Below are 25905 nucleotides of genomic sequence, written 5' to 3' on the forward strand. Positions count from 1 at the left end.
ATGTGGGCCACTGTGCCTAAAGTGGTGGTAAAAGGGGTACCAGATGTTGCGGAGGTGGCTGTGGTAGTTGTGTGCTACATGGTAGGGGTGGTGGTTATGGTGGTTATGGGAGCTGTGGCCATGGTGGTGGCTATGGTGGTCATGGGAGTTGTGGCCATGGTGGTGGCTATGGTGGTCATGGGAGCTGTGAGGGGGGCTCTTGTGGTCATGGTGGTGGTCATGGTGGCTCTTGTGTTCGTGATGGTGGCTCTTGTTGGTCGTGATGGTGGCTCTTGTGTCGATGGGTGGCTCGATGGTGGCTCTTTGGTGGGTGGTGGTCATGGTGGCTCTTGTGGTCGGGATGGTGGCTCTTGTGGTCGTGATGGTGGCTCTTGTGGTCGAGGTGGTCGTGATGGTGGCTCTTGTGGTCGAGGTGGTCGTGATGGTGGCTCTTGTGGTCGAGGTGGTCGTGATGGTGGCTCTTGTGGTCATGGTGGTGGTCATGGTGGCTCTTGTGGTCGGGATGGTGGCTCTTGTGGTCGGGATGGTGGTCATGGTGGCTCTTGTGGTCGGGATGGTGGCTCTTGTGGTCGGGATGGTGGTCATGGTGGCTCTTGTGGTCGGGATGGTGGTCATGATGGCTCTTGTGGTCGGGATGGTGGTCATGGTGGCTCTTGTGGTCGGGATGGTGGTCATGGTGGCTCTTGTGGTCGGGATGGTGGTCATGGTGGCTCTTGTGGTCGGGATGGTGGCTCTTGTGGTCGAAGTGGTCGTGATGGTGGCTCTTGTGGTCTTGATGGTGGCTCTTGTGGTCGGGATGGTGGTCATGGTGGCTCTTGTGGTCGGGATGGTGGTCATGGTGGCTCTTGTGGTCGAGGTGGTCGTGATGGTGGCTCTTGTGGTCGAGGTGGTCGTGATGGTGGCTCTTGTGGTCGAGGTGGTCGTCATGGTGTGGCTCTTGTGGTCATGGTGGTGGTCATGGTGGCTCTTGTGGTCGGGATGGTGGCTCTTGTGGTCGTGATGGTGGCTCTTGTGGTCGAGGTGGTCGTGATGGTGGCTCTTGTGGTCATGGTGGTGGTCATGGTGGCTCTTGTGGTCGGGATGGTGGTCATGGTGGCTCTTGTGGTCGGATGGTGGTCATGGTGGCTCTTGTGGTCGAGGTGGTCGTGATGGTGGCTCTTGTGGTCGAGGTCCTCGTGATGGTGGCTCTTGTGGTCGGGATGGTGGTCATGGTGGCTCTTGTGGTCGGGATGGTGGTCATGGTGGCTCTTGTGGTCGGGATGGTGGCTCTTGTGGTCGAAGTGGTTGTGATGGTGGCTCTTGTGGTCGAGGTGGTCGTGATGGTGCCTCTTTTGGTCGAGGTGCTCGTGATGGTGCCTCTTTTGGTCGAGGTGCTCGTGATGGTACCTCTTTTGGTTGAGGTGCTCATGATGGTGGCTCTTGTGGTCGAGGTGGTAGTGGTCATGTGTATGTGAATTTATTCTGTTGTTGCAGTACTTTCCGCAGTATTCTGTCACCCCCTTGTCACCTGATAAGAAAAAACAAAAGTTTAACAAAATGCCCAAACATATCATGGCCATTTTTAGTTGTGTTATCTGTTGGTTTACTGAACAGTAATTAAAAATAACAGTCTGTTAGAGAATGCTGGGCCATCTTACTTGGATAGTAGTAATCGTAGATGGATGCCGTAGATTGCTTCAGTTGCTGCACCTCATACTCCTGAATTAGTTCCAACTCGTGGAACACAGCAATATCCTTGTGTAACTAAACAGGAAAAAAACTATCTCAGCTTCTGCTGACAAACCCAACCACCATCATCTGTGTCAGTACACACTAACTTCTCCTCACCTCTCGTAGGTACGCATAAACATGGCCGTTCTTGTATTCAACGTTGCTCACCAGGGCTCCCTTCTTTAGCTGTGAGAACAATAATGGGTCAGAAGTGGTCAATTTTTTTCAAAATCCATCTGAGGAGAATTAAATGTTTCTAAAACAAGTCTCTCATCTCTCGGTTTTACAACACATTAGAAATACAAGATGCCATTTAAATGTCAATCAAACATTGCTGACTCTCTCTCAAAAAGGCTTTGCTGCCCAGACATGCCTAGCCCCACCTTCCATGGCCAGTATCTTTGGAAACTAGAAAGTCTTACATGTCCAATGATGTATTGCACGTCATTGTAGCACTGTTCCCGATAAAGTAAGATCTGTGCGTAAGTGGAACAACAAAGCTCCAAGTGCCATACGCTAAAAAGCACTGAGCTAAACGTACATACCGCACTTCCAGTTGTAATTGGAAGTTGCAATTTGGTTTTCTTTCTCTAAAACAAATAATTTTTTTATGGGACACATTTTTTTCCAGCAAGTTTACATTACATGTCTGCTATTTTGTCAACGTTGTACATATTTTATGGTTCTAAATGCTGTTTTGTAGAACTTACGTAAACAATAATCACCCAGGCCCCACCCCTACTCCTGAATGAAGAGGCTGCAGGCTTGTTTATGTAAGAGTGATTCCAGGCTGCTTGACTACTGTTTTGGGGTTGATTCAGTGGGTCATATTTTCTTTAAATAGTTGTCAATTACATATTTTTTCTTCATTTCTAATTGTTTTATAATGTTTTCATTTTTATTGATAAACCTTTTTTCAATTAAATTATTGCAGTTGTAGAGAAAAATAATAAAATTCAACTCATTTTCCTCTTTATTTCATTGATTTCATCGTGTGCATAATGGCATATTGGCATATATAGTAATAGTAATACATATATATATGGTATATATATGATACATGGGGTAATGCTATGAGTCAAGGCTATTTCTTATGCAGAAGCAGTCTTACAAAATAAATAAGATCCTTTATTTCAACAGATTACCTTTTATGGGGTAAAAAAAAAGCATATTTGGCACAGTTTTGGGTTCATTTGGATGAATTGTGTCAAAAATCACACAGCCTGGCACACTGTCCACTAAAACCTTTGTAGAACAAAATATGCTTTACCTGATTCAATTCAGATCTGCTGCAGGTATTGTCAAGATGCGGATCTATAAAATCTGACACTTCTACTTGGTTTCCAAAAGGGTTTTAAAGATGTTTTGAGATGTTTATTTAGAAATAATTCATACGAGGCTCAATACATATATATATATATATATATATATATATATATATATATATATATATATATATATATATATATATATATATATTTATTTATTTATTTATTTATTTATTTATTTATTTTTTCTTGGTTCAATTACCAACAAGTCAGGCATAGTAACAGTTGTGATAGTGATTACATTGGAAAAACAATATTTTATTTCTAATTTTTACACAAGTACTAAAAGTTTAGATTGTAAGCCTGCTTTCTGCATTCCAAAACCTGTTCCCTTGTGTGATTATGATCATTGTCCTTTTAGAGCATCTTAATTTTGTTCAAGTTACAACCAATTTCTATATCAACCCATTTAAAGATGACTGAATTTTCAGCTACAGACATAGGCAGGCCAAAAATATTCAGATAAGGCAAAGGTATTTGGCCAGATCATAAGAAGGTATATTTTAAGGGAATCAAAATGAGGTTTCTAAACCTAATAGCCTTGATCCAAGAGTAGTGGTGGCAGGATTTTACATAGGATCTGTTTCAGTGACAGTAGCTAAGTTCACATGCAAAAAAATTCACGATCGTATTAAAATGTTTTTGGATTAAAAACAAAAAATTATAATCGGATTGTACTGTTTATATGGGTACATAATCAATTAATCTGATCATAATGTGTATGTATATACACCTAGCTTTATTCCAAATAGAACCCCTCTAACATCTGTAGTTATCAAATTCCCCTAAAAAAAACACAGAAGACGTACTTCTGTCTTTGCTGAACTACAAAAATAGTAAACAAAGCAGTTTTACATGAGTTCATTTGTCCTTTGAGCACCCAGGCTGGACTTGAACCAGGTTCTAATTACGGTTGAAACATTACTGAGTAAGCTATAATTTTGAGCTCTTTTATTTTTTCGAACAAAACGGTTGTATCAGGAGCCCTGGCAGTTTTGTTCCTGACATATTTCTGCCATTCACCAATGCAGAAATTTAGGTCGGGTGCATATGCACACTCGGTCAGTTTGCCACATTATTGCTAATTTAGCTACTGGTACTGGTGGCAGAAAGCTGAGGGATTACTACAGGAGAAGGACTGCCTCCAAATACATCACTTTAATAAAAACTTTTTTTGGACAACATTAGGTTAATTCTCCAAAACATACATTATAACTTGTTCTGGGCAAGGTAAAACATGATAATATAAAATTTCTATAATAGACCTACTACAACCTTGTAGAAGATTTATGAACTGTACCTAAAATGTAGGTCTGTTTAAGGTACAGGAAACTAACTAATTTAAATTAACAATTACTTCTGGGAAGGTAAATTGTCAGAGATCCAATCAGAATAAAGCTAGAAGCTTGTTCATTGTTACAAAAACTGTGTTCTTTCTATGTAGCTTGCTAACGAGGATTTGACTAAATATTTTAAGATTGTACCGGTTAAAGGTACAACCTTAAGGTTAAGGGTTGTACATATGTAAATAAGCCAAAGTGTAATTTTAGCCCCATGTGGTTTAGAGAGAATATACATTGAATTTAAACTTCTGCACTTAATTCTTAGTTGACAAGATGACTGAGGTTATATGTTGGATCATCAGTCCATGAAAAAAACAACAACAACAAAACAAACCAATGAAAGCACAAAATTAAAATGACATTCATATATGGAACTGTATGTAAATTTATAATTGAAACCTTATCGCTGCTCACATTCGAACATCTCACTTCAAGTGAAAGAAAATGTAATTACTCACATTCCATAAAGACTCTGGGAGAGGAGCAAATCCGGAGGGTATTTCAATATCCAGGACCACCATGTTGGTATAGCTACGGTGTCCCATGTATCTGTTAAGAGAAGATGAAACTAGGCGACCACACTCTTGTTCTTAACACCAATACTCTTTGTTCAGAGTTTGTGAAATGAGTTTGGGCTACCATCTTCTAATATTAGGTTCAAGTAAGAATTGTTGTTGCAACATTTTGAATTGTGAAAGCTTTCTAGATAGGAAGCGAAACATCTTCAAACTTCGGAAAAAAAGTTGTTTTGTTTTTTAACTTTTTTGGTCAAATATCAGATCCCAGCATTTATGTTAAAACAACAGAATTCAGTACATGTTTCAGAATGTAAGACCCATGGAGTCTAACGACCTTAGATGACTGAATCTGTGTCAGAAGTTTCTTGTTTAAAAAAAGAGTTAATTTGGGGGAAGCATGGTGGCTTGCGAAGGTCCTGGGTTTGAATCCCAACCAAGATGTTTCTGCATGGGGTTAATGTGTGTGGACTCTGTCTGGCTTCCTCCCACAGTCAAATATTAAGTTTAATTGTTTGTTTGTTTTTTTAAATATTGCCCTTAGATATGAGTGGGTGCCTACAGGCTCTTTTGTGAAGTCCTCACAATAGATTGGTGACACATCCAGGGTGCACCCCAAATTTTTAATAGTGACAGTCCTAAGGAAACTCTCATTCCCCCTCTGCAACTCTTACTAGTATTACATTGGCATAAAATATAGATGTATGGATGTAGGGATAGGTGGATGACAAACTGATGACTAGATTGGTTGTAGTCTCTCTGTCTGTAACAATAACTCTCTTGTCTACTTACAAGGACTTGAACTTGAGCGTGACTAAGCGTTCGTTGCAACAGCTGTGGATCAATACATCGACTTCCATGCTGAAACTGCTGACAACAGCTGAAGCTGGGACGTTGTAAAGGAAAGCCACCTGGAAACCAGTTGAAAATAGGAAGTCAAGATAACCATTCTTTCCGTCTGTATTTTCTCTTTCACGCTGAACAGTACGGTCTTTAAAGCACATCCAGCTGGTCCAGTCACTGACCTGTACTGCAGTGCATGAAGTGCCCTCAGCCTTCAGCCAGTACCCTCCTTTCAGATCTTGCAGTATTAGCTCCTGATAGACCAACTTGTTCTGTTGAGTCACTTGGAATGACAGGTGGTCAATGGGGGAAGTCACTGTCACTGAGGTGGTACCTCCTCGGTTCATCACTGTAGTGCTGTAGAGGGTCATAGCTTTGATAGCCACCGTCGTGTCCTAGAGCAGAAAACACCCATGGTATTTACTACCCCCAACCCTGTCTAGGACTGTGCATAATAGATGGACAACTTCATTTTACTAGTGCAAATAGTATGTTTTGGCACAAGTGGCCTATGACAATAAGCTGGCAGGAAATTTTCCTCTTTTGTTTTCTTGTTCTATACACACACACACAGATGCACATACATACATATACATGTATATAATGTTAATCTTTTTTTCATTGTCCAATTTTTAAATACAATCTTTCAATAAATCAACAGGGCAGAGAGAGAGAGAGAGATGCCTCCAAACGTGGGTTGCATATACATACCCATTTTTATTATATATATATATATATATATATATATATATATATATATATATATATATATATATATATATATATATATATATATATATATATATATATATATATATATATATATATATGTTTTTTTTTTCCCCTGTTGCCATCAGACTGTTGAACTGCTAGTACTGCTGAAGCCATTTCAATTGTTTACACAAATCGCTGCTGCATCTTTATCCTGAAACTTGCTACAATTAACTGTGATTTTTTTTCAAGCTGTATGCCAACGAAATTTCGTTCTGTACGCACTTTGTGCATACAAAATGACAATAAAGTTGTCTAAGTCTAAGTATTTGTCTGTTTTGACATGTTTAGGTAGCAGAAGTGTGTGCTGCTGAGAGCTGCGTTCTTCTTTGTAACCCCATACATACCTGAGTGGAATAGAAGCCACCGTAGTGGGACTGCTGCTTAACCAGCCACCTGATGATGCTAGAGGAGCAGGACAGGTTTTCTTCAGAGACAGAGCCAGTGAATCTGGCCAGTAGCACGTATGCACTGATCTCCACACATACAGGAGAGGCCTTTTTGTTTGACGACGGACACCAGTGCTGAAGATCTCCTAAAGTTCCCAGAGATGTTAGCAATATATGTGCATGCATTGGTGTGGAATCCAGGATGATTAGTATCAAGAGGCCGACTCACCCTCCCTTATTGCAACTGAGTCGAGGTAGAGCAGAAGCTTACTGCGAACGTCCCAGTCTTGTGCCAGTGTGAAGACATATGCTAGCAGAGCTGTAGTGTAGGTGTTGCTGTAACCATGGATGTACTTCTTCAGGCACTCCAAACTCTTCTTCACCACAGGATTCTTAGCAAATGACCGAAAACAAAATTTGTAATTTAGAGCGGACATATATTGCTTTTTTAAATCCTTCCTTTTCACGGTTAAATCATTCAGTTGTCTATATAAAGAGGAACTCAAACGCTTTCATCTGAATTACTTATTATTGCTGGCCAACAGCCCCTCTATTTTGTTTATTATACATATATAAATATTATTATTATTCGGTTTTAGGAATAGTTCAAATATAAGTCTATGCATAAAAGTAGATACAAAGAATTGGTTATTTACGATTCTTAAAATGAAGTGTGATTGGACTAAAACTGGTATTGACAAGTCAGTTTCACAAAACTGATATTAGGAAATTAGCCATATAATCTCAGATCTATTACATTTACTTACATTTGCAGGTATGTTGGTTTCAAGCAAGGCAGCTGTGACATAAGCACTGAGTGTCACTGCGTCAGGCACATCACCCTATGGAGACAGAACCAAGGACAATTTAACATCTACGCAACTGTCCTCATTCAGGGATCATAAAGAAGCATGATCAGACACGCCCAATTCATCAAATCTTTTGGTTAGTTTGCTCACCCTCATTTTGTTGTTGTAGAGTTTTCCAGTCATTTTGAAACAGCCATCGTCAAGCTGCTGGCATTCCAGCCACTTCCGAGCCTCTTCAATGATCTTCGGATCAACGTAGATGAAGCTCTGAGCTTTGTAAAAGGTTACCATCACAAAGGCAGTGAGCCTGGGGAGAAAGGAAAGCAAAGATAGACACATAAACAAGAATGACAAGACCAGAGATACCAGCAAGCTAATTTCAATGTAAAAAAGAAGGAAAGGGCAGACTGTTGAGTGAGACTTTGACAGCAGCAGAAATTAGATTTGATGGTTAAAAAAAGCAGAAATCCAGTCACATGAAAATCAGAACATTACCAGTTTGCTTTGATGTCCTAAGCAAAGCATAATCTATTGGGTCTTCTAGTCAGTAAGAAAAACCTTGTCTACGTCATACAGCTGTCCTACATAAAGTTAATGTTTTTACAGTTTGGAGAGGAATGTCTACAGCTAACAAGGTTGAAGCAGTCCATCCTGTGGGGATGACTTCAGGAATTTTTAGTTGGTCATTCTAACTGCTAACTTATTCTTGCAGACCTCATGGATGCATTGTAGGACATGACCAAAATCATTTGATGTATGGCTACTAGAGTGGTCGCATTACAATTACAATCACAGAAACAATAGGCCTTCGCAGCGCTTTGCTGCTCGGGCCTGATAACACCAAGGAAAATACACAGCGCTGCTGCTGAAAACATCTGTGGAGCTGAGGTGGAGGAAGTGAGCAGTTTAGGTTCCTAGAGTCAAAAGTTACAAAAATCTATACATCTGAAGTAGGAAACGACCTCCAGAAGAAAGAGAAGGAAGGTCAACTTCATAATAGGGATGCAACCGGTTCTCAAGACACGAGGTCTTGTGTCATTAAAATGCTGCAATATTACTGGTCAAAGGGTAGTCTCTCTCTTAGGGTAAAGTATGTGCAAGCTATCATTTTAGACCTGAATATGTTTCATTTCTTTGCCCTGTTGTGTTGTCAGAGCCGGCTAATAAAGACTTCTAATCAGGCTGGATGACCGTGTTTGGCTAAAAGACATGAAGCTTCCACCATGTGCTTATGCAGGAGTATTCTTTGTACTAAGAATAAAAAAAAGAAGACCAGACCCGGTTGATTCATGATCACGGCTAGCAACAGGCTAATCATTACTCATTAACAGCGCTGAAGTTTGCTTCAACCTCAGGGCTTCCTATTGATCGTAATTAAGGGCTACTCATTTTGGTGATTTGAACTACATTTGATCAACTTTGGTACAAAATCTAATACTTAAAATACTTAAAACTAATCAAACCCGCGCTGGAGAATCCTACACTGAAAAAAGATCCTTTAAAACTATCCATGAAACCATTAATGTATTTGCGAACACACAAAATAATTATTTTCAAAGATCTCTCACGTTCAGATTAAAAAACGAAATATATTATGTTTAAACTTGGCCCGACTTATTCAACAAATGATCTTTAAAACCACTTTGTATACATGAAACCTTTACCGTACTGGTGAAAAATGGTTTTAATTTTAACCAAATATGTTAAAACCTTCTCTCATCTTTCACATCACAATATTTTGTGTCTCGACAGCTGGGTGAATTGTTATCCATCTATTCCTTTGCAAAGATTTTTTAATATGGAAAAAAAAAAATTCACATATGGAAACATAAAGTGACATAAGAGTCATATAGAGGGTCCCAAAAGCATATCATTGTTTTAAAGTTTTATGTTTTATGATGTTTGTTTTTCCAGTGGAATTGTACAGGATATATATATTGAGTTATTCATTGAAATTAGTTAAAATTGATTCATCAGGGTTTCTTATTTTAATTTTTTTTTTAATCACAAAGACTTGACATATTAGCAAGGGAGTTTAGACTTATAGGAGTGCCTGTATGACCATATATCTGACTTCAGAGCAGTTTCCTATCTCAAGCTGTTAGATAGCTAAAATGTGCAATGAAAATAGAGATTAGCATATAGCTTGAGGGCTTGTGACAGCGGCGATCTTAATTTTTTTTTTTACCAGTACAAACATTTTGCATGTTAACTTATCATTTAAGTTCTTACCATGTGTTCACCTCTCCTGAATCAAATGTGATAAATGCACATGTCTTGTCTTTGTAGGTCAGCTGGCGCTGGTAGCCTGTACAAGAACAGATCCAACATGACTTGTTATAATGTTCTTGTCAATAGTAGGAAAGGATTCTGTCTTGGTTGGTGGTGTTCTTCAGGATGAAACTGATGCAAACCTTATGTCTAAAAAGGCCAAAGACCAAACTCAGATGCAAATGTACAGAACTTTGAGGCCATGAGGTTGCACTCTAATTTTAGAAAATGATTTAGTGCGGCAACAATTTAAAGGGTCATTTCCAAACCCTTCAAAAAGTGATGGAGACTCACCAATATTCAGGTAGTTGAGCCCCCTTTTCTCAGTTTCTTGGCACAGCTGGTTAGTCTTTCGGAGATAATGCAGGATGTACGTGTTGATCGCCATGAATGCTATGTTCTGCTCCCCACCACCATACGGCAGGTGCAGCAGATCACCCAGGTTCCTCAGACTCCGGCTGAGAAAGTCACCTGCACAAAATCAGAGCCTATGGAGCTTAATCGTGGACTAGCTTTTGGTTTCATATTAGTTCTTAGTTGCAGTTCTGGGTATCTGCCCAGCTTTTTTTGGTATAGTCAACTCTACTTAATCAGTTTACCTGAAACTGAGACCGTAGCTTTCAGGGTTCCACCAATCACCTTTTGGGGGATTTGTGGCTCGATTTTTTCACTCAAATAGCCTCCTGCATACAGACAGAAGAGAGGAAGAGATGGTGAATTAGGTCTAAAGCTGATCTCACATGGTTTTCTATCTTGTCATGTATGTTGGTGCAATGACAAAAGAAGGTTCACATATGAGAAAATGCAGGAGAATTTAAGAAACATGTCATATCTTTGAAGTCTGCATGTCGCTCTTGATGCTCTTCCCTGGTTTTTAATGGCAGGTTGGCATCAGGGTGTAGAATTCACAGTGCTCTGCTATATTTAGCCTTGTTACTTTTGCCGGGATGTCACTATACATTTTTACATATTTACAAATCAATTAAACCCCTGTAATAAAGTCCAATCTATAAGTAACCTGAGTGGTCAGACATTTAATAGCAATTTAATCAGAAAGTGAGTTTTTATTTTCACTATGAAGCATTCTACCTTCCAAGGTGTACAACTACATCAGAGCAGACAGAGCTTTTTCAGAGTCTTACATGGGATTATGCGATTGCCGCAATATTTGATTATTGTCTAAATGCTGTAGGAGTGACGCATATGCAGTGCACATTATTAAAAGACATGCGGTGCTCATGATGTGGAATATTTAAACATGTCAAAAAAAGAGTTGCTGCCCAACTCAACTGGTTATCAAAAATAGTTATGATACAGTGTAAAACACGTACAAAAGGAGAGGCTCGAGCTCTTTTACTTTCTACTAAAAGACGGGTACGCAATAGTGTGACGGGATATTAAACAAAAACAATCATGGATCACAATGCTGTGAAATCCGACCTGTAACAACCCACAGTGGAAGTTTGGTACCATGAAACAGTCTCCAAACAGCAAAAGTTTTGATGAATTCAATTGTAGTCATTTAATAAAAAAAAAAAAAAGATGAAACACATAATTATCGAGCATGGAGTGAATGAGACTCATCTACTAACTTCTATCATTTGGCTCTCACAATTCAAAGTTCATACTGACCTTTTGGACAGAGCAGCCAGCTGTATGTCTTTATTATCTCATGTCCCATAGCCTGAGGAACAAATAAATGACAGGATATAGTCCCAGTGCCAACATTCATCAATTATTTATGAGCAAGGACCACTTCTGAGTGGTATTCCGGATTTTTTGACAATGTTACATCTGCTCTTCTACAGTATCTCTGCAGAAAAACACAGAAAATCTTTTTTTCAACACCAACCTTTACTTTGAGAGTTCGTGTCACAACGATACGTTGGCCCTTTTCTGGCACCCTCACATCTTGATTGCAACAAGCCGTTGTAGAGGACACAGCCTCTGCCTTCAGGCTGACGTCCACTTCCCCTAAAAGAAAGATCCGCTCCTATTAATTCTCAAACTTCCATAGAGCAGAGTTTCCAGTGGATCGTCATAAGGAATAAAGATGAGCTGAAGGACAAAGGACAGTTATTAAAGTCTTTCCCTCACCTAAAGACGTTGGAGTCAAAAACCAGCGGATGATCTTGTGCTCGCCGCCACACAGGCAAAATAAACACTGGTCAGTAGACACGGGCGTAAGAGTGTAACGCGATGATGCGGCTGTAGTGATTTTGATCTGTTGAGGAGAAACAGCAGGTAATTTTTTGAAAGAGAGTACATGGAATACCAAAAGCCATTGCATTTTTAAGACTTCATTTGTTTGCGATTCCTGAGAACTACAGCTCAAGGCATTTAGCCCCCTAATGGGTTATTATTTTTTCTTCTTTACTCTGGATGGGAAGTAAATCTATCAGGTCTCAGGGTGAGACTCAAGAGGTATATGAAAATCATTGTATGTAATCATGCATTGTATGTTGCAAACTGTGCAACATACAAGAGCCCCACCTTTTACCCAGAGTGGACTGCATCAAACCTACAAAGGCAATTGTCATGGGGCTATCAAGTAACCTATAGAGAATCTCCTTTGGTGTTTCTTTTTTTTTAGGTAATTTCCTACCTAAATTTGACCCGTATGTGTATGCTAGCTGGGAGTTCATGGCATCCATTTGAAGAATTTTGAGCAAGCCGACAGTGATTATTAGGGCTGTGATGAGATCTCATGGTACAAGATGAGCCACTGAGATGAGTATGGATGCTATAACCTTCACACACATTTTGCGGCAAGAGAGGAAGTAGTTCTTGGTATATTCTAGACCGATAACAGAAATCGTAGTTTTCCCTTTTTGTAAAAACTTTGCGGGACCTTAGTCCTTCAAAATAAATATTACAAAAAAGTCATCCCGTTCTCATGAACCCAGTACTGTACCATTTAATCTTTTGAGCCGGTCTCTTGTTCCAACCCTACAATTATGTAACTAGTTCATGTAAAACGACCTTTTACCTTGAGGGAGGTGGGTAGGTTGTTATAGATGACCAACTTCAGTTCAACGCTTTCACCCAGGATCAAGTAGTCAGGAAGCTTGAAGTCCAGCAAGAAAGGCCTGTAGACAGTGAGTAATACAGGACGGGCCAAACCAAACCCGTGTGGTGAAACACAAAAGACCTCTGCATTCCAGGTGGTGATGACCTCTGGGACGGTGTAGGGCACGCAGGTTTTCCCCTGCTCTCTGGAACAGCAACAAGACAAACAAACTGTGTTAGGTGGTTAAATCTAAGCAGCTGATAAAAGACAGAAATGGGCCACAACAATCTCCATTGAGGCAGATAATTTATTTCCTAAGGAATCAGTAACATTCCCCCTTTTTAAAATCATGAAATTCTACAGCTCACCCGACTTTCACCAGGTCAAAAAGCCAGGTCTCGGTGGAAAGCTTGTGCACGGGCTCCAGCTGTTCATGGCAGGTATAAGGAATACTTCCAGGATCAGGAATACGTGTCCCATCCAAAGCCTTTCTCTCTGGACCACGGGGTGGGTTGTTTTTTGTAAAGACCGCTGGAACAATGAATGTGAAGTTAAGAACAAGTAGTAACTCCTCCAAAAATGATTTATTGTAATTCAGAATGTCTGACAGAGAAATTATGTTTTTTTTTTTTTTTTTAAAAACCTTCATAATATTTTTTCCCTCCCATTTTGAGGCATGTGGGGTTTTGGACGACCAAGTTTGTTAGCAGGTGCAGTCCTTGATACTGAAATGAAAAATTTACAAAATCAATAGTGTACAAGTACAACAACAAGAGCTATGAGTGCGAAGCGGAAATAAAGGAGTATGCGTGCTGATCATACACTGAAAACCGTGTTGGCATCTTCTCTCTCTTGGTTGGTGAAAGCAAAAACACTGGTCCTCGGTTTCACCTTCACACACTCTGCTGCTTCCCGAAGCTCAGGGGGAATAGGGTAGGATTTCTTCATTGGCAGATAGCCATATATCTGGGGGGGGGGGGATACATATTTTATAATCAACTATTTAAAAATGTCTTGTTCTATAATGTTGTTCCAGAGCAAAAAATAAATCTTAAACTGCTGTAGTATGTTTGACACTGGTTTGCTTTTCTTTCAGTCAGTTATTTTGACCAGAAACATTTTAAATGTTCTGATCTTATTGTATGTTTTACACAGGAAGATTGCTGATGATGCACCACCTCCTAGTTGGTTGTTGTTCCATATGCCCAAAAATGAAACAGAAGTTTTATATCTATCTATTTTAAAGGAGTTCATCAAAAGCAACAGGCTTTGGTCCTGTTTTTATATTTTATCAAACCGTTATTTTACCAGGAAGGTCACATTTAGGCTAAAAACCTTTTTTTTTTCAAGGGAGTCCTGGCAAAGACAGGCAGCAGGAGCACAATGAAGTTGCACAAAAACAACAACAACAAAAAAAAAAAACACAAGAATCTTAAGAACATATAATGCATTTAGAGACAAAACTGAAAAAAACTATTATGAAATTAAAGCTATAGTTGGTAATCTATTTTTTATACTGGGAAGAATGGGTCCGAAGAGCATGGATTTGTCAGAGTTTTGTTCCTGCTCTTCCCCATAGATGTTATATACTCAGCCCCCCCTCTGTCCCTCAAGTTCCGGGGGTATCACTTATCTATTGATTGTCTCACAATCAATAGATAAGTGATACCAATCACTCTGGCGCGCTGACATAACGTCAGTCTGCGTGCACATTCCTTCTGAGTTTCCACTTGCTGGCTGCGCACTGTTAGTGTTTATGTATCTGTTTAGCTTAGCGGCTTGGTTAGTGGTTAGCCGTTCATTGTAGCTCTGCTGCTCTCAGCGTAGAGTTTAAACATGGCGGAAAGTCGCAAGAAGTGAACCGCATTCACGTTTAAGAGAAAAAGAGGAAGTCCTCCGTAGAAATAAATAAGACCAGAGTTGATTTTTCCCCCCACGCAAACCCCCTGAATAGCGGAAGAGCAAGGTAAGATGGTGTTGTGCATGCGGAGTTATTAGAAAAGGGACTTGGGGAAACGTCTGGAAAAGTGCTGACCCTAGCTTTATTTTCCAGTTAGTCTGCAACATATGCCATGCATAAGGTGCAAAATAAGCAAAAGCCTTTTTGCCCATTTCATTAAGTCTCAAAAACTTTGACAATTAGCGATCAGAAGCTACTGTATTTTATATAATTATTTGTTTTGTCTGGCATGATAACATTAGTCTAAACTGCTACAATATTTTTGAGACTGAAGTTGCTTTAAAGAGTTTAAATTTTGGATTAGCCAGGGACCCCTCTTCCCTTCACACAACCCATTCCATAAATCTTGAGCCAATGCCCCCTCTTATGTACGACATCTCCAGTTACCTGATCTGCGTTCAGATTCCTATCATCCGACCTTACGAGGACATTAAGATCGATGAGGCTCACGCCACACACTGAATCCGGCCGGGCCTTAATGCATAATTTGACGTCCTCACCAGGGGTCACCGGAGATGGTGAAAACTTTGAAGACACCTAAAATACACAAAGAGTCCCACAACAGATACAAAAACTTTAGCACCCTTCAAACACCAGGTGTTTAACTGCTATGGTTAAAAGAGAGGTGGACCCACTAACCGGATTCCTGAAGCAGTCCTGGGTGTGAAACAGTGCGCTGTGGGCGAGCACTCTCTCACAGTCGAGAACGGTGTACACCACAACTTGAATTTGAGGCGCAAAGTCTGACCTCACTTCAACACTGAAGGACAATTTGCCCTTGTTTTCTAAAAAAGCAAACACACCATTAATTATATTGTTTAAAAATAATTTCTCAACAGCTATACGTCAGTAAAAATGTTAGACCAGCTGGATCTTCCATACTTGAGGAGTACAGATGAATGCTGTTATGTCCTAGTAGTACGATGCGTCCTCTGGATAAGACCTGCAGAGTTTGAGAGAAGTTTCCAGTTATAAATAATGCAGTGAGACACTTTTCAAAATTGTTCTAATTAGGTCTTATGCCTTGTAGGTTCTCATTTCTTATAGAGCAAATAGCTAAATGGTAAATGGTAAGTGGCTTGTACTTGTATAGCACTTTATCGAGTCCAACGAACCAGAGCATTTTACAATACAGTCATTCACCCATTCACACACTCATTCCCACCCTGACGGTGGTTAACTAAGACTCACAATACTCACAATACAAAGTGAGTTTTTTTTAACATGGTTACACTAAAGTAGTTTGTCAATTATTGGCACATTGGTAAACAGCTACAAAGATTTGTCTACTAAAGAAAACGTGAACTCAAGATAACAAAACGTATAATGCTCTAACGTAAAACTTTTACTTCAGACGCAAGAGGCCGATCTGATTTGAAACAAATAACTGGGCCAAAATGAACGTCATTTTACACATTTGCAGATCATCGGTTCTTCAAACTTGCTAATAGCTTTGAGATCAAGAACGTCATCAAGGTTTAAGGGGCATCACGAGGAAGGCCCAGTGCTACAGGCAGTTGCCACAGCATCTGACAACGAGGCGTCAGGTCAGCAGACACAGGGAGGGCTTCATAGAGGCGTAAGGCAGCACTATCAGCACTTTATGGAGTTTAGGAGGTGTGTTTTTGGGAGGTTGGCCAGCATGTCCGGCATTAAAACACTACACGGTTACACAGACTGCACTGTATGTGTGTGTGTCCCAAAATGCAACCTATATAAAACTCAGTGCTGGTCCTGTGCTCTAATGTGCCTATAAGCCATTGTCCACGTCTCTTGACCTTCACTTCCTATTTTAACTAACTGCCTGATAATGCCTGATAACAGTGTACTGTAGCTCCACCAGTGATGCCACGACTTATACTCCTAACAGATGTGCTAGCTAAAAGAGAGCTGACAACAGTGTGATAAGTGTAACAGATATGTTAATGAGGCCATCAGTTGTTGGCAAATGTATCTTCATTTAACCGTCACTTGCTACTCACTGATGCCAGAGTGAACAGTGAGGAGCGATGACTGTGTTAGTAAACAGATTTTGTAATAATTCTTGGCACTTTTTGCTGCAAAATTATTACACAAGTCCTTCCAAATCAGATTCTTTTGTTTAAACACTATAAAGCTCCTGATGGTGAGATACTTCTAGCTTCTCCTGCTGGCTTGATCCGCTCAATTTAATCACATTTGAGATAACGTCTTTTAACTTGGCCGCTAAAATGCAGAGCAGTGTGCTTGAGTATTTATTTGCATAATTTGCTAGAACACTTAACTGGAAAGAAAAAATGACTGATATGCACAAAGACACACACTAGTGTGTTTGCAGCAGGGATGAAATGAAAGTGTGAAGGAATAAGATGGCAATGCATGCTAATGGGGGCACTAACTGGCACCAGGACATTTTGACCTGAAGCCTGTGGTGGAAAATGTGTTTATGTATTCATGAAAATATTTTAGATTTGCTCTAATCTGGTCAAGTGAAGCTTTATACTTGCACTTTGCCACAAAGGGGACACCAGTTTTTTTTTTTCATTTTGATATCTGAAGAAATCTTGCTGCTGTTTATTCTGTTGGTGAAAAAAACAACGGGAAAGCTGAGGGTGACTCACCAGAAGTACTATGTCCACAGGGCCCGGATTTCGTGGCTCTAAACTGTACTCAACGGTGATCTCTTCTACATGGTAGCAGCGGAGTGGTCTAGGAGATGGGACAACCTTGAGAAACCCACGCGTGGCGAGACCAGGCCCGGACTCATGCACTTGGAACTTTCCAATCTCATAGTAAGGAACTTTATATTCGGGGGGATCCAGGTTGTCTGTGCTGCTTGCCTGTTTGTACCAAAAAAACATGGAAGAAAAAAAAAAAACGAAACAAAAGGAGATTTTAAGGGAACAATCTAGGAAGCAGTCTCAACTCCAGATGTACAAACGCTGCTGTTTAAAACTACTTTGCCCTTACATAGAGATGGATCTTCCCTCTGAATCTTCTTGTGTTCAGAGAAAAACTGGCAATGCCCAGATGATCTGTGGTGACAGTGTCCACGATGTACGGGGAGTCCTTTTTACCCGCGAACACGTAGACTGTCAGGTTTGGGGCGTGTTGACCGATGTAGTTGACAGCTTTAATCTGGGCATAATAAAACATCATGACACAGAGAACGCAGCAAACTTTTAACAGCCTCATCGGGTGATGCTACACATGTTGAACTTACTTCTCCAACCAGATTTTTTCCTTGGGTGTAGGTCTTATGGACGTTTTGGAAAAACAACCTACCGATGAGGTAGGTTACCTTCATCCTCTCCCACTGTGTGTGGGAAACACCTGAACAGCAAAAAGCCTCCATATTACAACCCTCACGTGCTGCTACATTAAGCTGGATGTCTTCTGGGGGGGATGGGGAATCAGGCCTGAGCAAAAGTAGGACTTACAGGTCAACCTTTCCACCACTGTGGCACTGACATCCAGCACGTCCAGCAGTGGCCTCGGGTCAGGTCTGGTGAAACTTGACACTTTAAAGACGAAGGTGGCACACCCTTTGTTGCATGGCTGGGAAAAAAGAAAACAAACATTGAAGGTTTGCTTTCCATCTTGGCCTACGTTTGCGCAGCAGGTCCTATTGCTCGGCTAAGATTAGTGATACTGCAATAAAGTTGTTGTTCGTGGATTTTCAATTTATAATTTTAGTGCGACCACAAGCAGAGAGCAGTCTACAGGCCTGAAGCTAGCTGCGTGCGTAAGAGAAGAGGCTCGTTGTGTTTATGGAAGTAAAGATGAGTAAAGATAGAGAACTAGCTTAGCGCTAACTAACTTAGAGCTAACTAATAAGATTAGTTAGCTCCCTCAACCATGGGTAAGGTCAAAGAAAGCAGCCGCTTTCTGTAATAGTTTTACCATTGTGGAGCAAATACTTTCTGCAGAGATTATAGGGGTTAAAAAGCAAAACGGCAATGGGGTTAAATGTGGGGATGCTGACAAAAAAAGAGGTATCACAAAACAATGCTAACTGGAAGCTGGTCTATCAGCTCCTTATTTCTTTTTTGTTGAGAAGGCAAGTGGAAAGACTTAGAGAGACTAAAAAAATAAAAATAAATGTGTATCAAGGTTGGTTTGTTAGCTCCATTTGTTTCGTCACCTCATCTGTATCTTTTATAGAACAAAATAGTTGCCAAAGCATGCATGTTTATTCAGAATGAAAGAAGATTTAATATAAAGGTTATGGCTACAGTGTTTACATACTGCATCATATTTTGTCTGGGAAAAGTGTCCTTTTTTGATAAAACTGAATGAACAAATTAATCTAGATGACATTCAACACCGTTCTTAGTCATTTATATGAGGACTTTCTACAGAGAGATGCAGCGGTAACCGTAGCAACTGTACCTGCTTTTGTCTTGTCCTGCAAAGAGAGGTTACGCTGCGGTCATCTTTATGGATGACGGCAGCACTACAGGAGTTCTGGTTCTTCAGAGGCCTGCAGACCCTCAACGTAATATCCCCATCCACAGGCTTTCCATAGGGGTACCTAAAGGAAAAGAATACCAAAAATGACTGGGCTCATTAAACTGGAGCGGCCTCTGCATGGTGAAGAACTGGTCTTTTGTTATTTGAAGACTTTCACTCACTTTGCACATACTTTAACTTCAAAGGTCTCCTGTCTAACGCTTATTTCTTTTGTAATGGTAACTACAATGTCAAATTTGGGCAAACCTGGAAACAAAACATACAAGAAAATTATCGCAGTACAAATAGATGATATATATATATATATATATATATATATATATATATATATATATATATATATAGATATATATAGATAGATAGATAGATAGATAGATAGATAGATAGATAGATAGATAGATAGATAGATAGATAGATAGATAGATATGTATAAAAAATTAAGCAGGCACCTTTAACTTACCATATTTCTGGACCTTGAAGCTGTGAAATGCTTTTCTTTCACCTGTTTGAGCAGTAATTCTGTAGAAGCCATTAGGGGCCTCGTCACCCAACAGATAAGACAGCTGCAAAATGCTCCCTTCGGCGCCCTGATTTGTCCACTGTGCAATCCTGCTGTTGTACGGATCCTGTTTACACACACAAACCCAGCAACATGTGGTTAGGAAACTAATAAGACAGTCGGTCCTGGATACCATTCATCTTTGAAACTTCTTGCTTCAAACTATATTGTGCCTGAAAGTGCTGTATATCTATTGAATTGATTTCAAATGGTTGTAGATATTCCTAGATAGTTAAAATTTTAGATTTTGAAAAAAAAAAAACACACACAACAACAAAAAAGCAGTTTGTTGATGCTTTCTTACCTTGATCACAATACTGTCATACTGAGAAAGAGGAGGGAGAAAGTTCTGTTAAACAAGTTTTTTTGTGCGTTCACATTAAAAGCACAGCCTCATTTTGTGATTTACAAATATCAGAACACTTTAGATGATACGTATCATTTTATCATTTCGATATATTCTAAATTGTTATGCAGTAACACTTTTCAGTAGGTCACAGTTGTGTCATCACAAAACTCTGTAATGCGATTTCTTTAGCTTGAGCCTGAAACAGGTGGAAAAGGAGAGAATGGAAATACTCACAGTCTCATAGAGCGGTTCCAGTTTCGTGTCCAGTGTGACCACTCTGAATACCACTGAAATTCACAGGGATTAAATGAAGGTTACGGAATGATGCATGCTCAGAGAAGCAAGGCTACTGAAACTCTTGAGTCTTTTACATCCTCAGTAGTGATGGGGATGTTTTCTTTGGTATGATGCGACTATCAATGAGCTCCTAATGATCTGGTAGACTAAGGATACCATATGACAAAATGCCTACCCCACAGGCTTTGCTACATAGTCTCTTCTAGGTTTTTGTTTGGCTCTTCTTCGACACACGAGCTGAAATTTACCTGACTGTCCTGGGTTGTAGATTGGTTTATCCGTCTGGATGAATGTCTTCGGTTGGAAAACCTTGATCAACACTTTCTTGAATTCTCTGGAATAAAAATTCTGGCTTTTCACCTGCACCTCAAACACCTGCACCTCGTCTGCTCGCACAACAGGGACCTGGTTCAGGAAGACATTTTGAAAACAAGACCTTCATTTTCCCTTGAAGGAATATCAAACACATGCCATGTATAAGGCTTTTACTTTATCTTTGAGAAAACCAACTCTATAGTTAGTCTTAAATGTTGGGAACTCACCCGAAACAAGATGCATTTATGGAACCCATTGCTGGTTCTTTTTCTCAGTAGGGTCTTCCTGCTGTGCTCGCTGTTCAGACTGACCTCCATGTACACAGGGCTCCTTGGCGGCGACAGGCTCACACAGAAGCTGCGCTTTGATCCAGATTCAAGAATGCTCGGAACGCTCACTAGATAATGTCTACAAATGAGCACATTAAGACACACGACTGTTACCTTGGATCTAACATGGGGGACAGCCACATCCTGAGCTAGATTACGTCAATATCTCACACTCACATCCACACATCAACTTACATTGGACAGGTGCGGCTATTAGTAGCTGAGGCTTGACCCACAACCGCCGGGAAAAGCAAGGCAAGAAGAGTCCACATCTGAATCCCTGGCTTAGCCATGACTGTGATGGTCCCTCAGAGACAGAAGCTGTTAAATAGGTGGCAGGCAGGCCGGACTCCACCCATCCACACCCATACAGCATACAGCACACTCATACTGCTGTAATCAGCCACCTCTGTCTCTTCCTTATCTGCGTATGGCAAAGATTATTTTCCAACTTTAATGTAATGTGGTGCATAAACCAGTTTCCATTATAACTGAAGTTTTAACTCATGTCAGGAATTCTTTTCTGTTTATTCTTCAAATCAATTAAAAAATAAACGTCTACCTTTAAGATCGGGACACGGTTTTTGCTACAAGTCCAGAAAAGGGCCTGACGTACTGCCACAGATTCCACCCACCTGGGCAATGCATTGTTTGACCCACTTCTAAATGGTAATGGTAAACGGCTTGTACTTGTATAGCGCTTTAACTAGTCTTGACGACCTCCAAAGCGCTTCACACTACAGTCAGTCACACACCCATTCACACCCTGACAGTGGTGAGCTATGTTAGTAGGTACAGCTGCCCTGGGGCAGACGCTGCCATGCACCGGCGTCACTGGGCCCTCTGACCACCGCCAGCAGGCAATGCGGGTGAAGTGTCTTGCCCAAGGACACAACGACAGAGACAGTCAGTGTGGGGGATCGAACCGGCAACCCGCCAAACCATTCTACCAGGCAAACCATTTAGGAACAATCAATCAAAGCGAATAGACTTAAAAGTATCTTATTTCCCAAAGCTGTGAGGGCTATTGCACCCAGTTGAGATTCAAAATCACCACCAGTCCAGTTCATAGTCTGTTACATGTTTACAAACATACTACTGGTTCTGATTGATAATTATTTACACTCTCTGTTGCATGCTAATGTGTACTTGGTCACTTTCAGCTTCTCAGGGGGCGTTAGTTTGGACATAGTTGCAAATTGCACAGTTCTTTAACTTAAACATTTAAATTTTTGCTAATTACTATTTGATTTTTTTTTTTTTATTCACAGGTTTGTCTGGTATGTCCAGGTAATTTAGTATCTTACATCACCTTGTAAACTGACTGCTTCCTGTCTTTTTTCACTGAAGATTTCCATTTATGCTAATGGATATTTGCACACTTTTTAACTTCTCCTATGTTTCTTTGTTACATTCATGCAACTGCACAGTAATTTACATTGTTCTGTAAAGTGACTGCTTTGTTTTTTGGCTCAAACATTTAAATCTCATCAGATGCTAACAACTATCTGCATGCTTTCAGCTTCTCAGGAGGTGCTATGGGTGCATTCATCTCAAACAATAGGTTTTCTTGTGTCTGTAAGTTATGTATAAATTCTGAGCCGGTATCTCCCCAAAGTTTTAATGTAGTTACATAATAACAATAAAGGTTTTTCATTCTTCATGGGTGGGGTTTTGAGGCCAAAATCTTAGATCAAAGTGAATTAAGTAAATAAATAAATAAAAAACAGTGGAGCTGCAGTTGTGTCATTATTTCAGCTCCAAATGTTAAACCTTAGTTCTACTGTTTAATGAAAGAATAACAAAATTACACCACATGTAATCTTTTCCAGGTATAATACAGGTCATTTATGTAACTGCAAAAGCAAACTGTTGTGGTTGCTGCCATGTTAATCTATCGATGCTAAATTAATACTACCAACATGTTAAATAACTTTTTCATGCTTTACTGATCCCCCAAACACACAGGAGTTTTGGTATAGGTCTCAAACTCTATGCAAATTGTCTGCTCAGTTGGAAATAATTGTAATTAATCCAAATATTTCCTCATAATGTAATGTGGATTTGAATTAGATACCGCCTCAATAAATAATTTTGACCTCATTGTCTAATGCTCTGGTTAGCCATGTTCAGCGCTCAGCGTCTACACAACAAGAACAAGTCAAAACTATCTGGCATATTGTGAAAACAATACCTGGAGCACCAGGACCTGATGTAGAGCAGACAGACTGTTTATCCCTCAATAGGAGAAGACAAAAAAATCATGTTATATCTGTAAGAGCTGATACAAGAACATGGAAATATCTGAGCTGATGTGGATGTAAATGTGCAGCATGTCAAAAACTAAACTTACAGAGCAGCAACAGTCGGTATCTCAAACAAAGTCTTGATATGTGACAAGAAGGGAAATCGACATGTTAAAATAAATTTTTTGGAGCACAGCAATTCTGCAGTCACTGAGAAGATACAGATGTTATTAAAACATCTATTCAAAAAGTTCATATTATTTGGTGCAGATTAAAAAAAGAAGGCCGAATAGCAACTCACTCGGAGGAAAACAAAACAAATTCTTTCCATCTGTACTGAGTGTATCAGTGACCAAGTACACAGACTGCTTTGGGAAGATTTGAGTGAGAGACTCTGTGTCCCATTCTCTATCTTGTGCTTAATGCTGCAAGTACCGAGGAGAGGACAGCTTCTTTCTTCTGTTCTGCATGTTTTATATGTCTAAACAGGACTCACAGGAGAGACAAAGACTATACAGAAAGTGCCAATCAATCCATCACGGTTTATTAATATAGCACTTTTCAACAGTCCGTATGATGCTCAAAGTACTTTACAACCTAAAATACAAACAAAAAGATGCTGAGACAAAATAGATAGAATATAAAAATGTATAGGAAAATAACAGGATAAAAAGAGAACAGATGTGTTTTCAGCTGTGATTTAAAGACTTCGAGCTCAGTGATGGTTCGTAGTAAAGCGTTCCACAAACTTAGGAGCAAAAACAGCAAAAGAACAATCATATCCACAGCCTTTTTATATAATGAGTTGAGAATACTTTTACATATTATATGTAAAAGTATTCTCACCCTACAAACATTTCTAAATTTGGTCACTTCAGTGAATTTTATTGTGAAACAGAAAGCACCGATGTGTAATTTAATCTCAGCCTAATTCAGCTGTTCTGTGAAGATTTCAGATGTTTGTTATAGAGCATAAGTCAACAAACAACATTAGAAAATAATTTCAAGCTTTGTACATCTGATAGAAACGGTGTTTCCATAATCTGAAAAAAGAAAGACTATGGCACAACTGCAACCCAGCCAAGCACCAGTAAAGTAATTGCTGAAAGGAGACATCACATGTGTCAAAGAAGATTAGATTAGATTAGATTCAACTTTATTGTCATTACACAGGTACAGGTACAAGGCAACGAAATGCTGTTTAGGTCTAACCAGAAGTGCAATAGCAGATGGATATCACTGTGAATAGAGTTTTACAGATATGTACAATAGCATAATATACAGATGATTATTATAACAGAGTTTACATGTAATATGAATATATGTACAGGTGGCTATTACTATAGGCAGAATTGTGAGCATGATATACAGGTAGCTATTACTATAAAATGAATAATTAGAGTTTGGACAGCAGCTATTTAAATTAAAGTGCAGTGGAAGGTAATTGCATATTACAGTTAAAGTACGGTATTGCAAATGTATATGTAAACAATTGTGAATAAACAGTCAGCAGTGCAAATCAATATACAGTAAAGGTGAGTAGTGCAAGATGCATGTAAACAGTTGTTACGATAGTAACAGTCAGGAGTGCAGGTGAACATTACTGTCTTGTGAATAAGAGAATAACAAAATGGAGGTAGGTGTGAGGAGGGAGAGGAGAGTCTATCAGTGAGGGTTAGAGTTCAATAAAGAGACAGCTCTGGGGAAAAAGCTGTTCTTCAGTCTGCTGGTTCTGGTCCGGAGGAACCTGAAACGCCTGCCGGAGGGCAGGAGAGAAATCAGTCTGTGGGCTGGGTGAGATGAGTCCTTAAGGATGCTGCAAGCTCGATGTAGGCAGCGTTTCTTCTGGATGTGCTCTATGGTGGGTAGTGGAGTCCTAGTGATGTGTTGGGCGGCTTTCACCACCTGCTGCAGTGCCTTGCGCCTTGTCTCATCGTTGTTGCTGATGAGGCCAATCACCGTGGTGTCGTCCGCAAACTTGATGATGGAGTTGGATGCGTACACAGGCTTGCAGGCGTGGGTGAAGAGGGAGTGGAGAAACAGGCTTAGCACACAGCCCTGTGCTGCTCTGATCAGAAGAAAGGGGGGGGGGTGTTGGGGCATAAGAAGCAAAATTTCAGGGAGCAATTTCTGGGGGGGCGGGGGGGGACTCTTTCCCTCCCTCTTTCCTGCAGCTTTGCAACATTTATTGTGGGGTTGAGCCCTCATCATTTTAAATAAATCAGTAGTAGGTGGAAGTTAGCAATGGTTGACCTTTATGATTACATCTAACAATTATTTGCATCCTGCTCTAATTTTGTCCATCAATTCCTAGTCCATAAAAGTGGTTTCAGAACAAATTAAGCTCAAAATAAGTTCCAAAACTAAAAGAAAAACCTTCAAGAACAATCAGACAAAAGCAGACTCCTC

General features: G+C 40.0%; 1 protein-coding gene across 1 annotated transcript; it reads right to left on the minus strand.

The window, feature by feature from the left end:
- Positions 1 to 923: 923 nt before the first annotated feature.
- LOC105921938 (alpha-2-macroglobulin) lies at positions 924 to 21670 on the minus strand. The gene is made up of 35 exons (XM_021313711.2): positions 21446 to 21670; positions 21149 to 21329; positions 20855 to 21011; positions 20544 to 20596; positions 20265 to 20285; positions 19862 to 20027; positions 19563 to 19647; positions 19321 to 19462; positions 18369 to 18486; positions 18152 to 18261; positions 17899 to 18066; positions 17550 to 17768; positions 15832 to 15892; positions 15589 to 15734; positions 15337 to 15486; positions 13812 to 13955; positions 13633 to 13714; positions 13358 to 13520; positions 12969 to 13194; positions 12077 to 12203; positions 11832 to 11953; positions 11612 to 11663; positions 10579 to 10662; positions 10274 to 10450; positions 9941 to 10016; positions 7859 to 8015; positions 7667 to 7741; positions 7129 to 7291; positions 6858 to 7045; positions 5922 to 6134; positions 5689 to 5807; positions 4840 to 4930; positions 1828 to 1896; positions 1638 to 1743; positions 924 to 1507 (listed from the first exon to the last, which is right to left on the minus strand). The coding sequence occupies exons 1-35, from the start codon at positions 21541 to 21543 to the stop codon at positions 924 to 926; spliced, it is 4893 nt and encodes a 1630-aa protein (XP_021169386.2). The 5' UTR covers positions 21544 to 21670.
- Between the last annotated feature and the right edge of the window lie 4235 nt (positions 21671 to 25905).

This window comes from Fundulus heteroclitus, chromosome 18 (assembly GCF_011125445.2).
Source record: "Fundulus heteroclitus isolate FHET01 chromosome 18, MU-UCD_Fhet_4.1, whole genome shotgun sequence".
NCBI lineage: Eukaryota > Metazoa > Chordata > Actinopteri > Cyprinodontiformes > Fundulidae > Fundulus > Fundulus heteroclitus.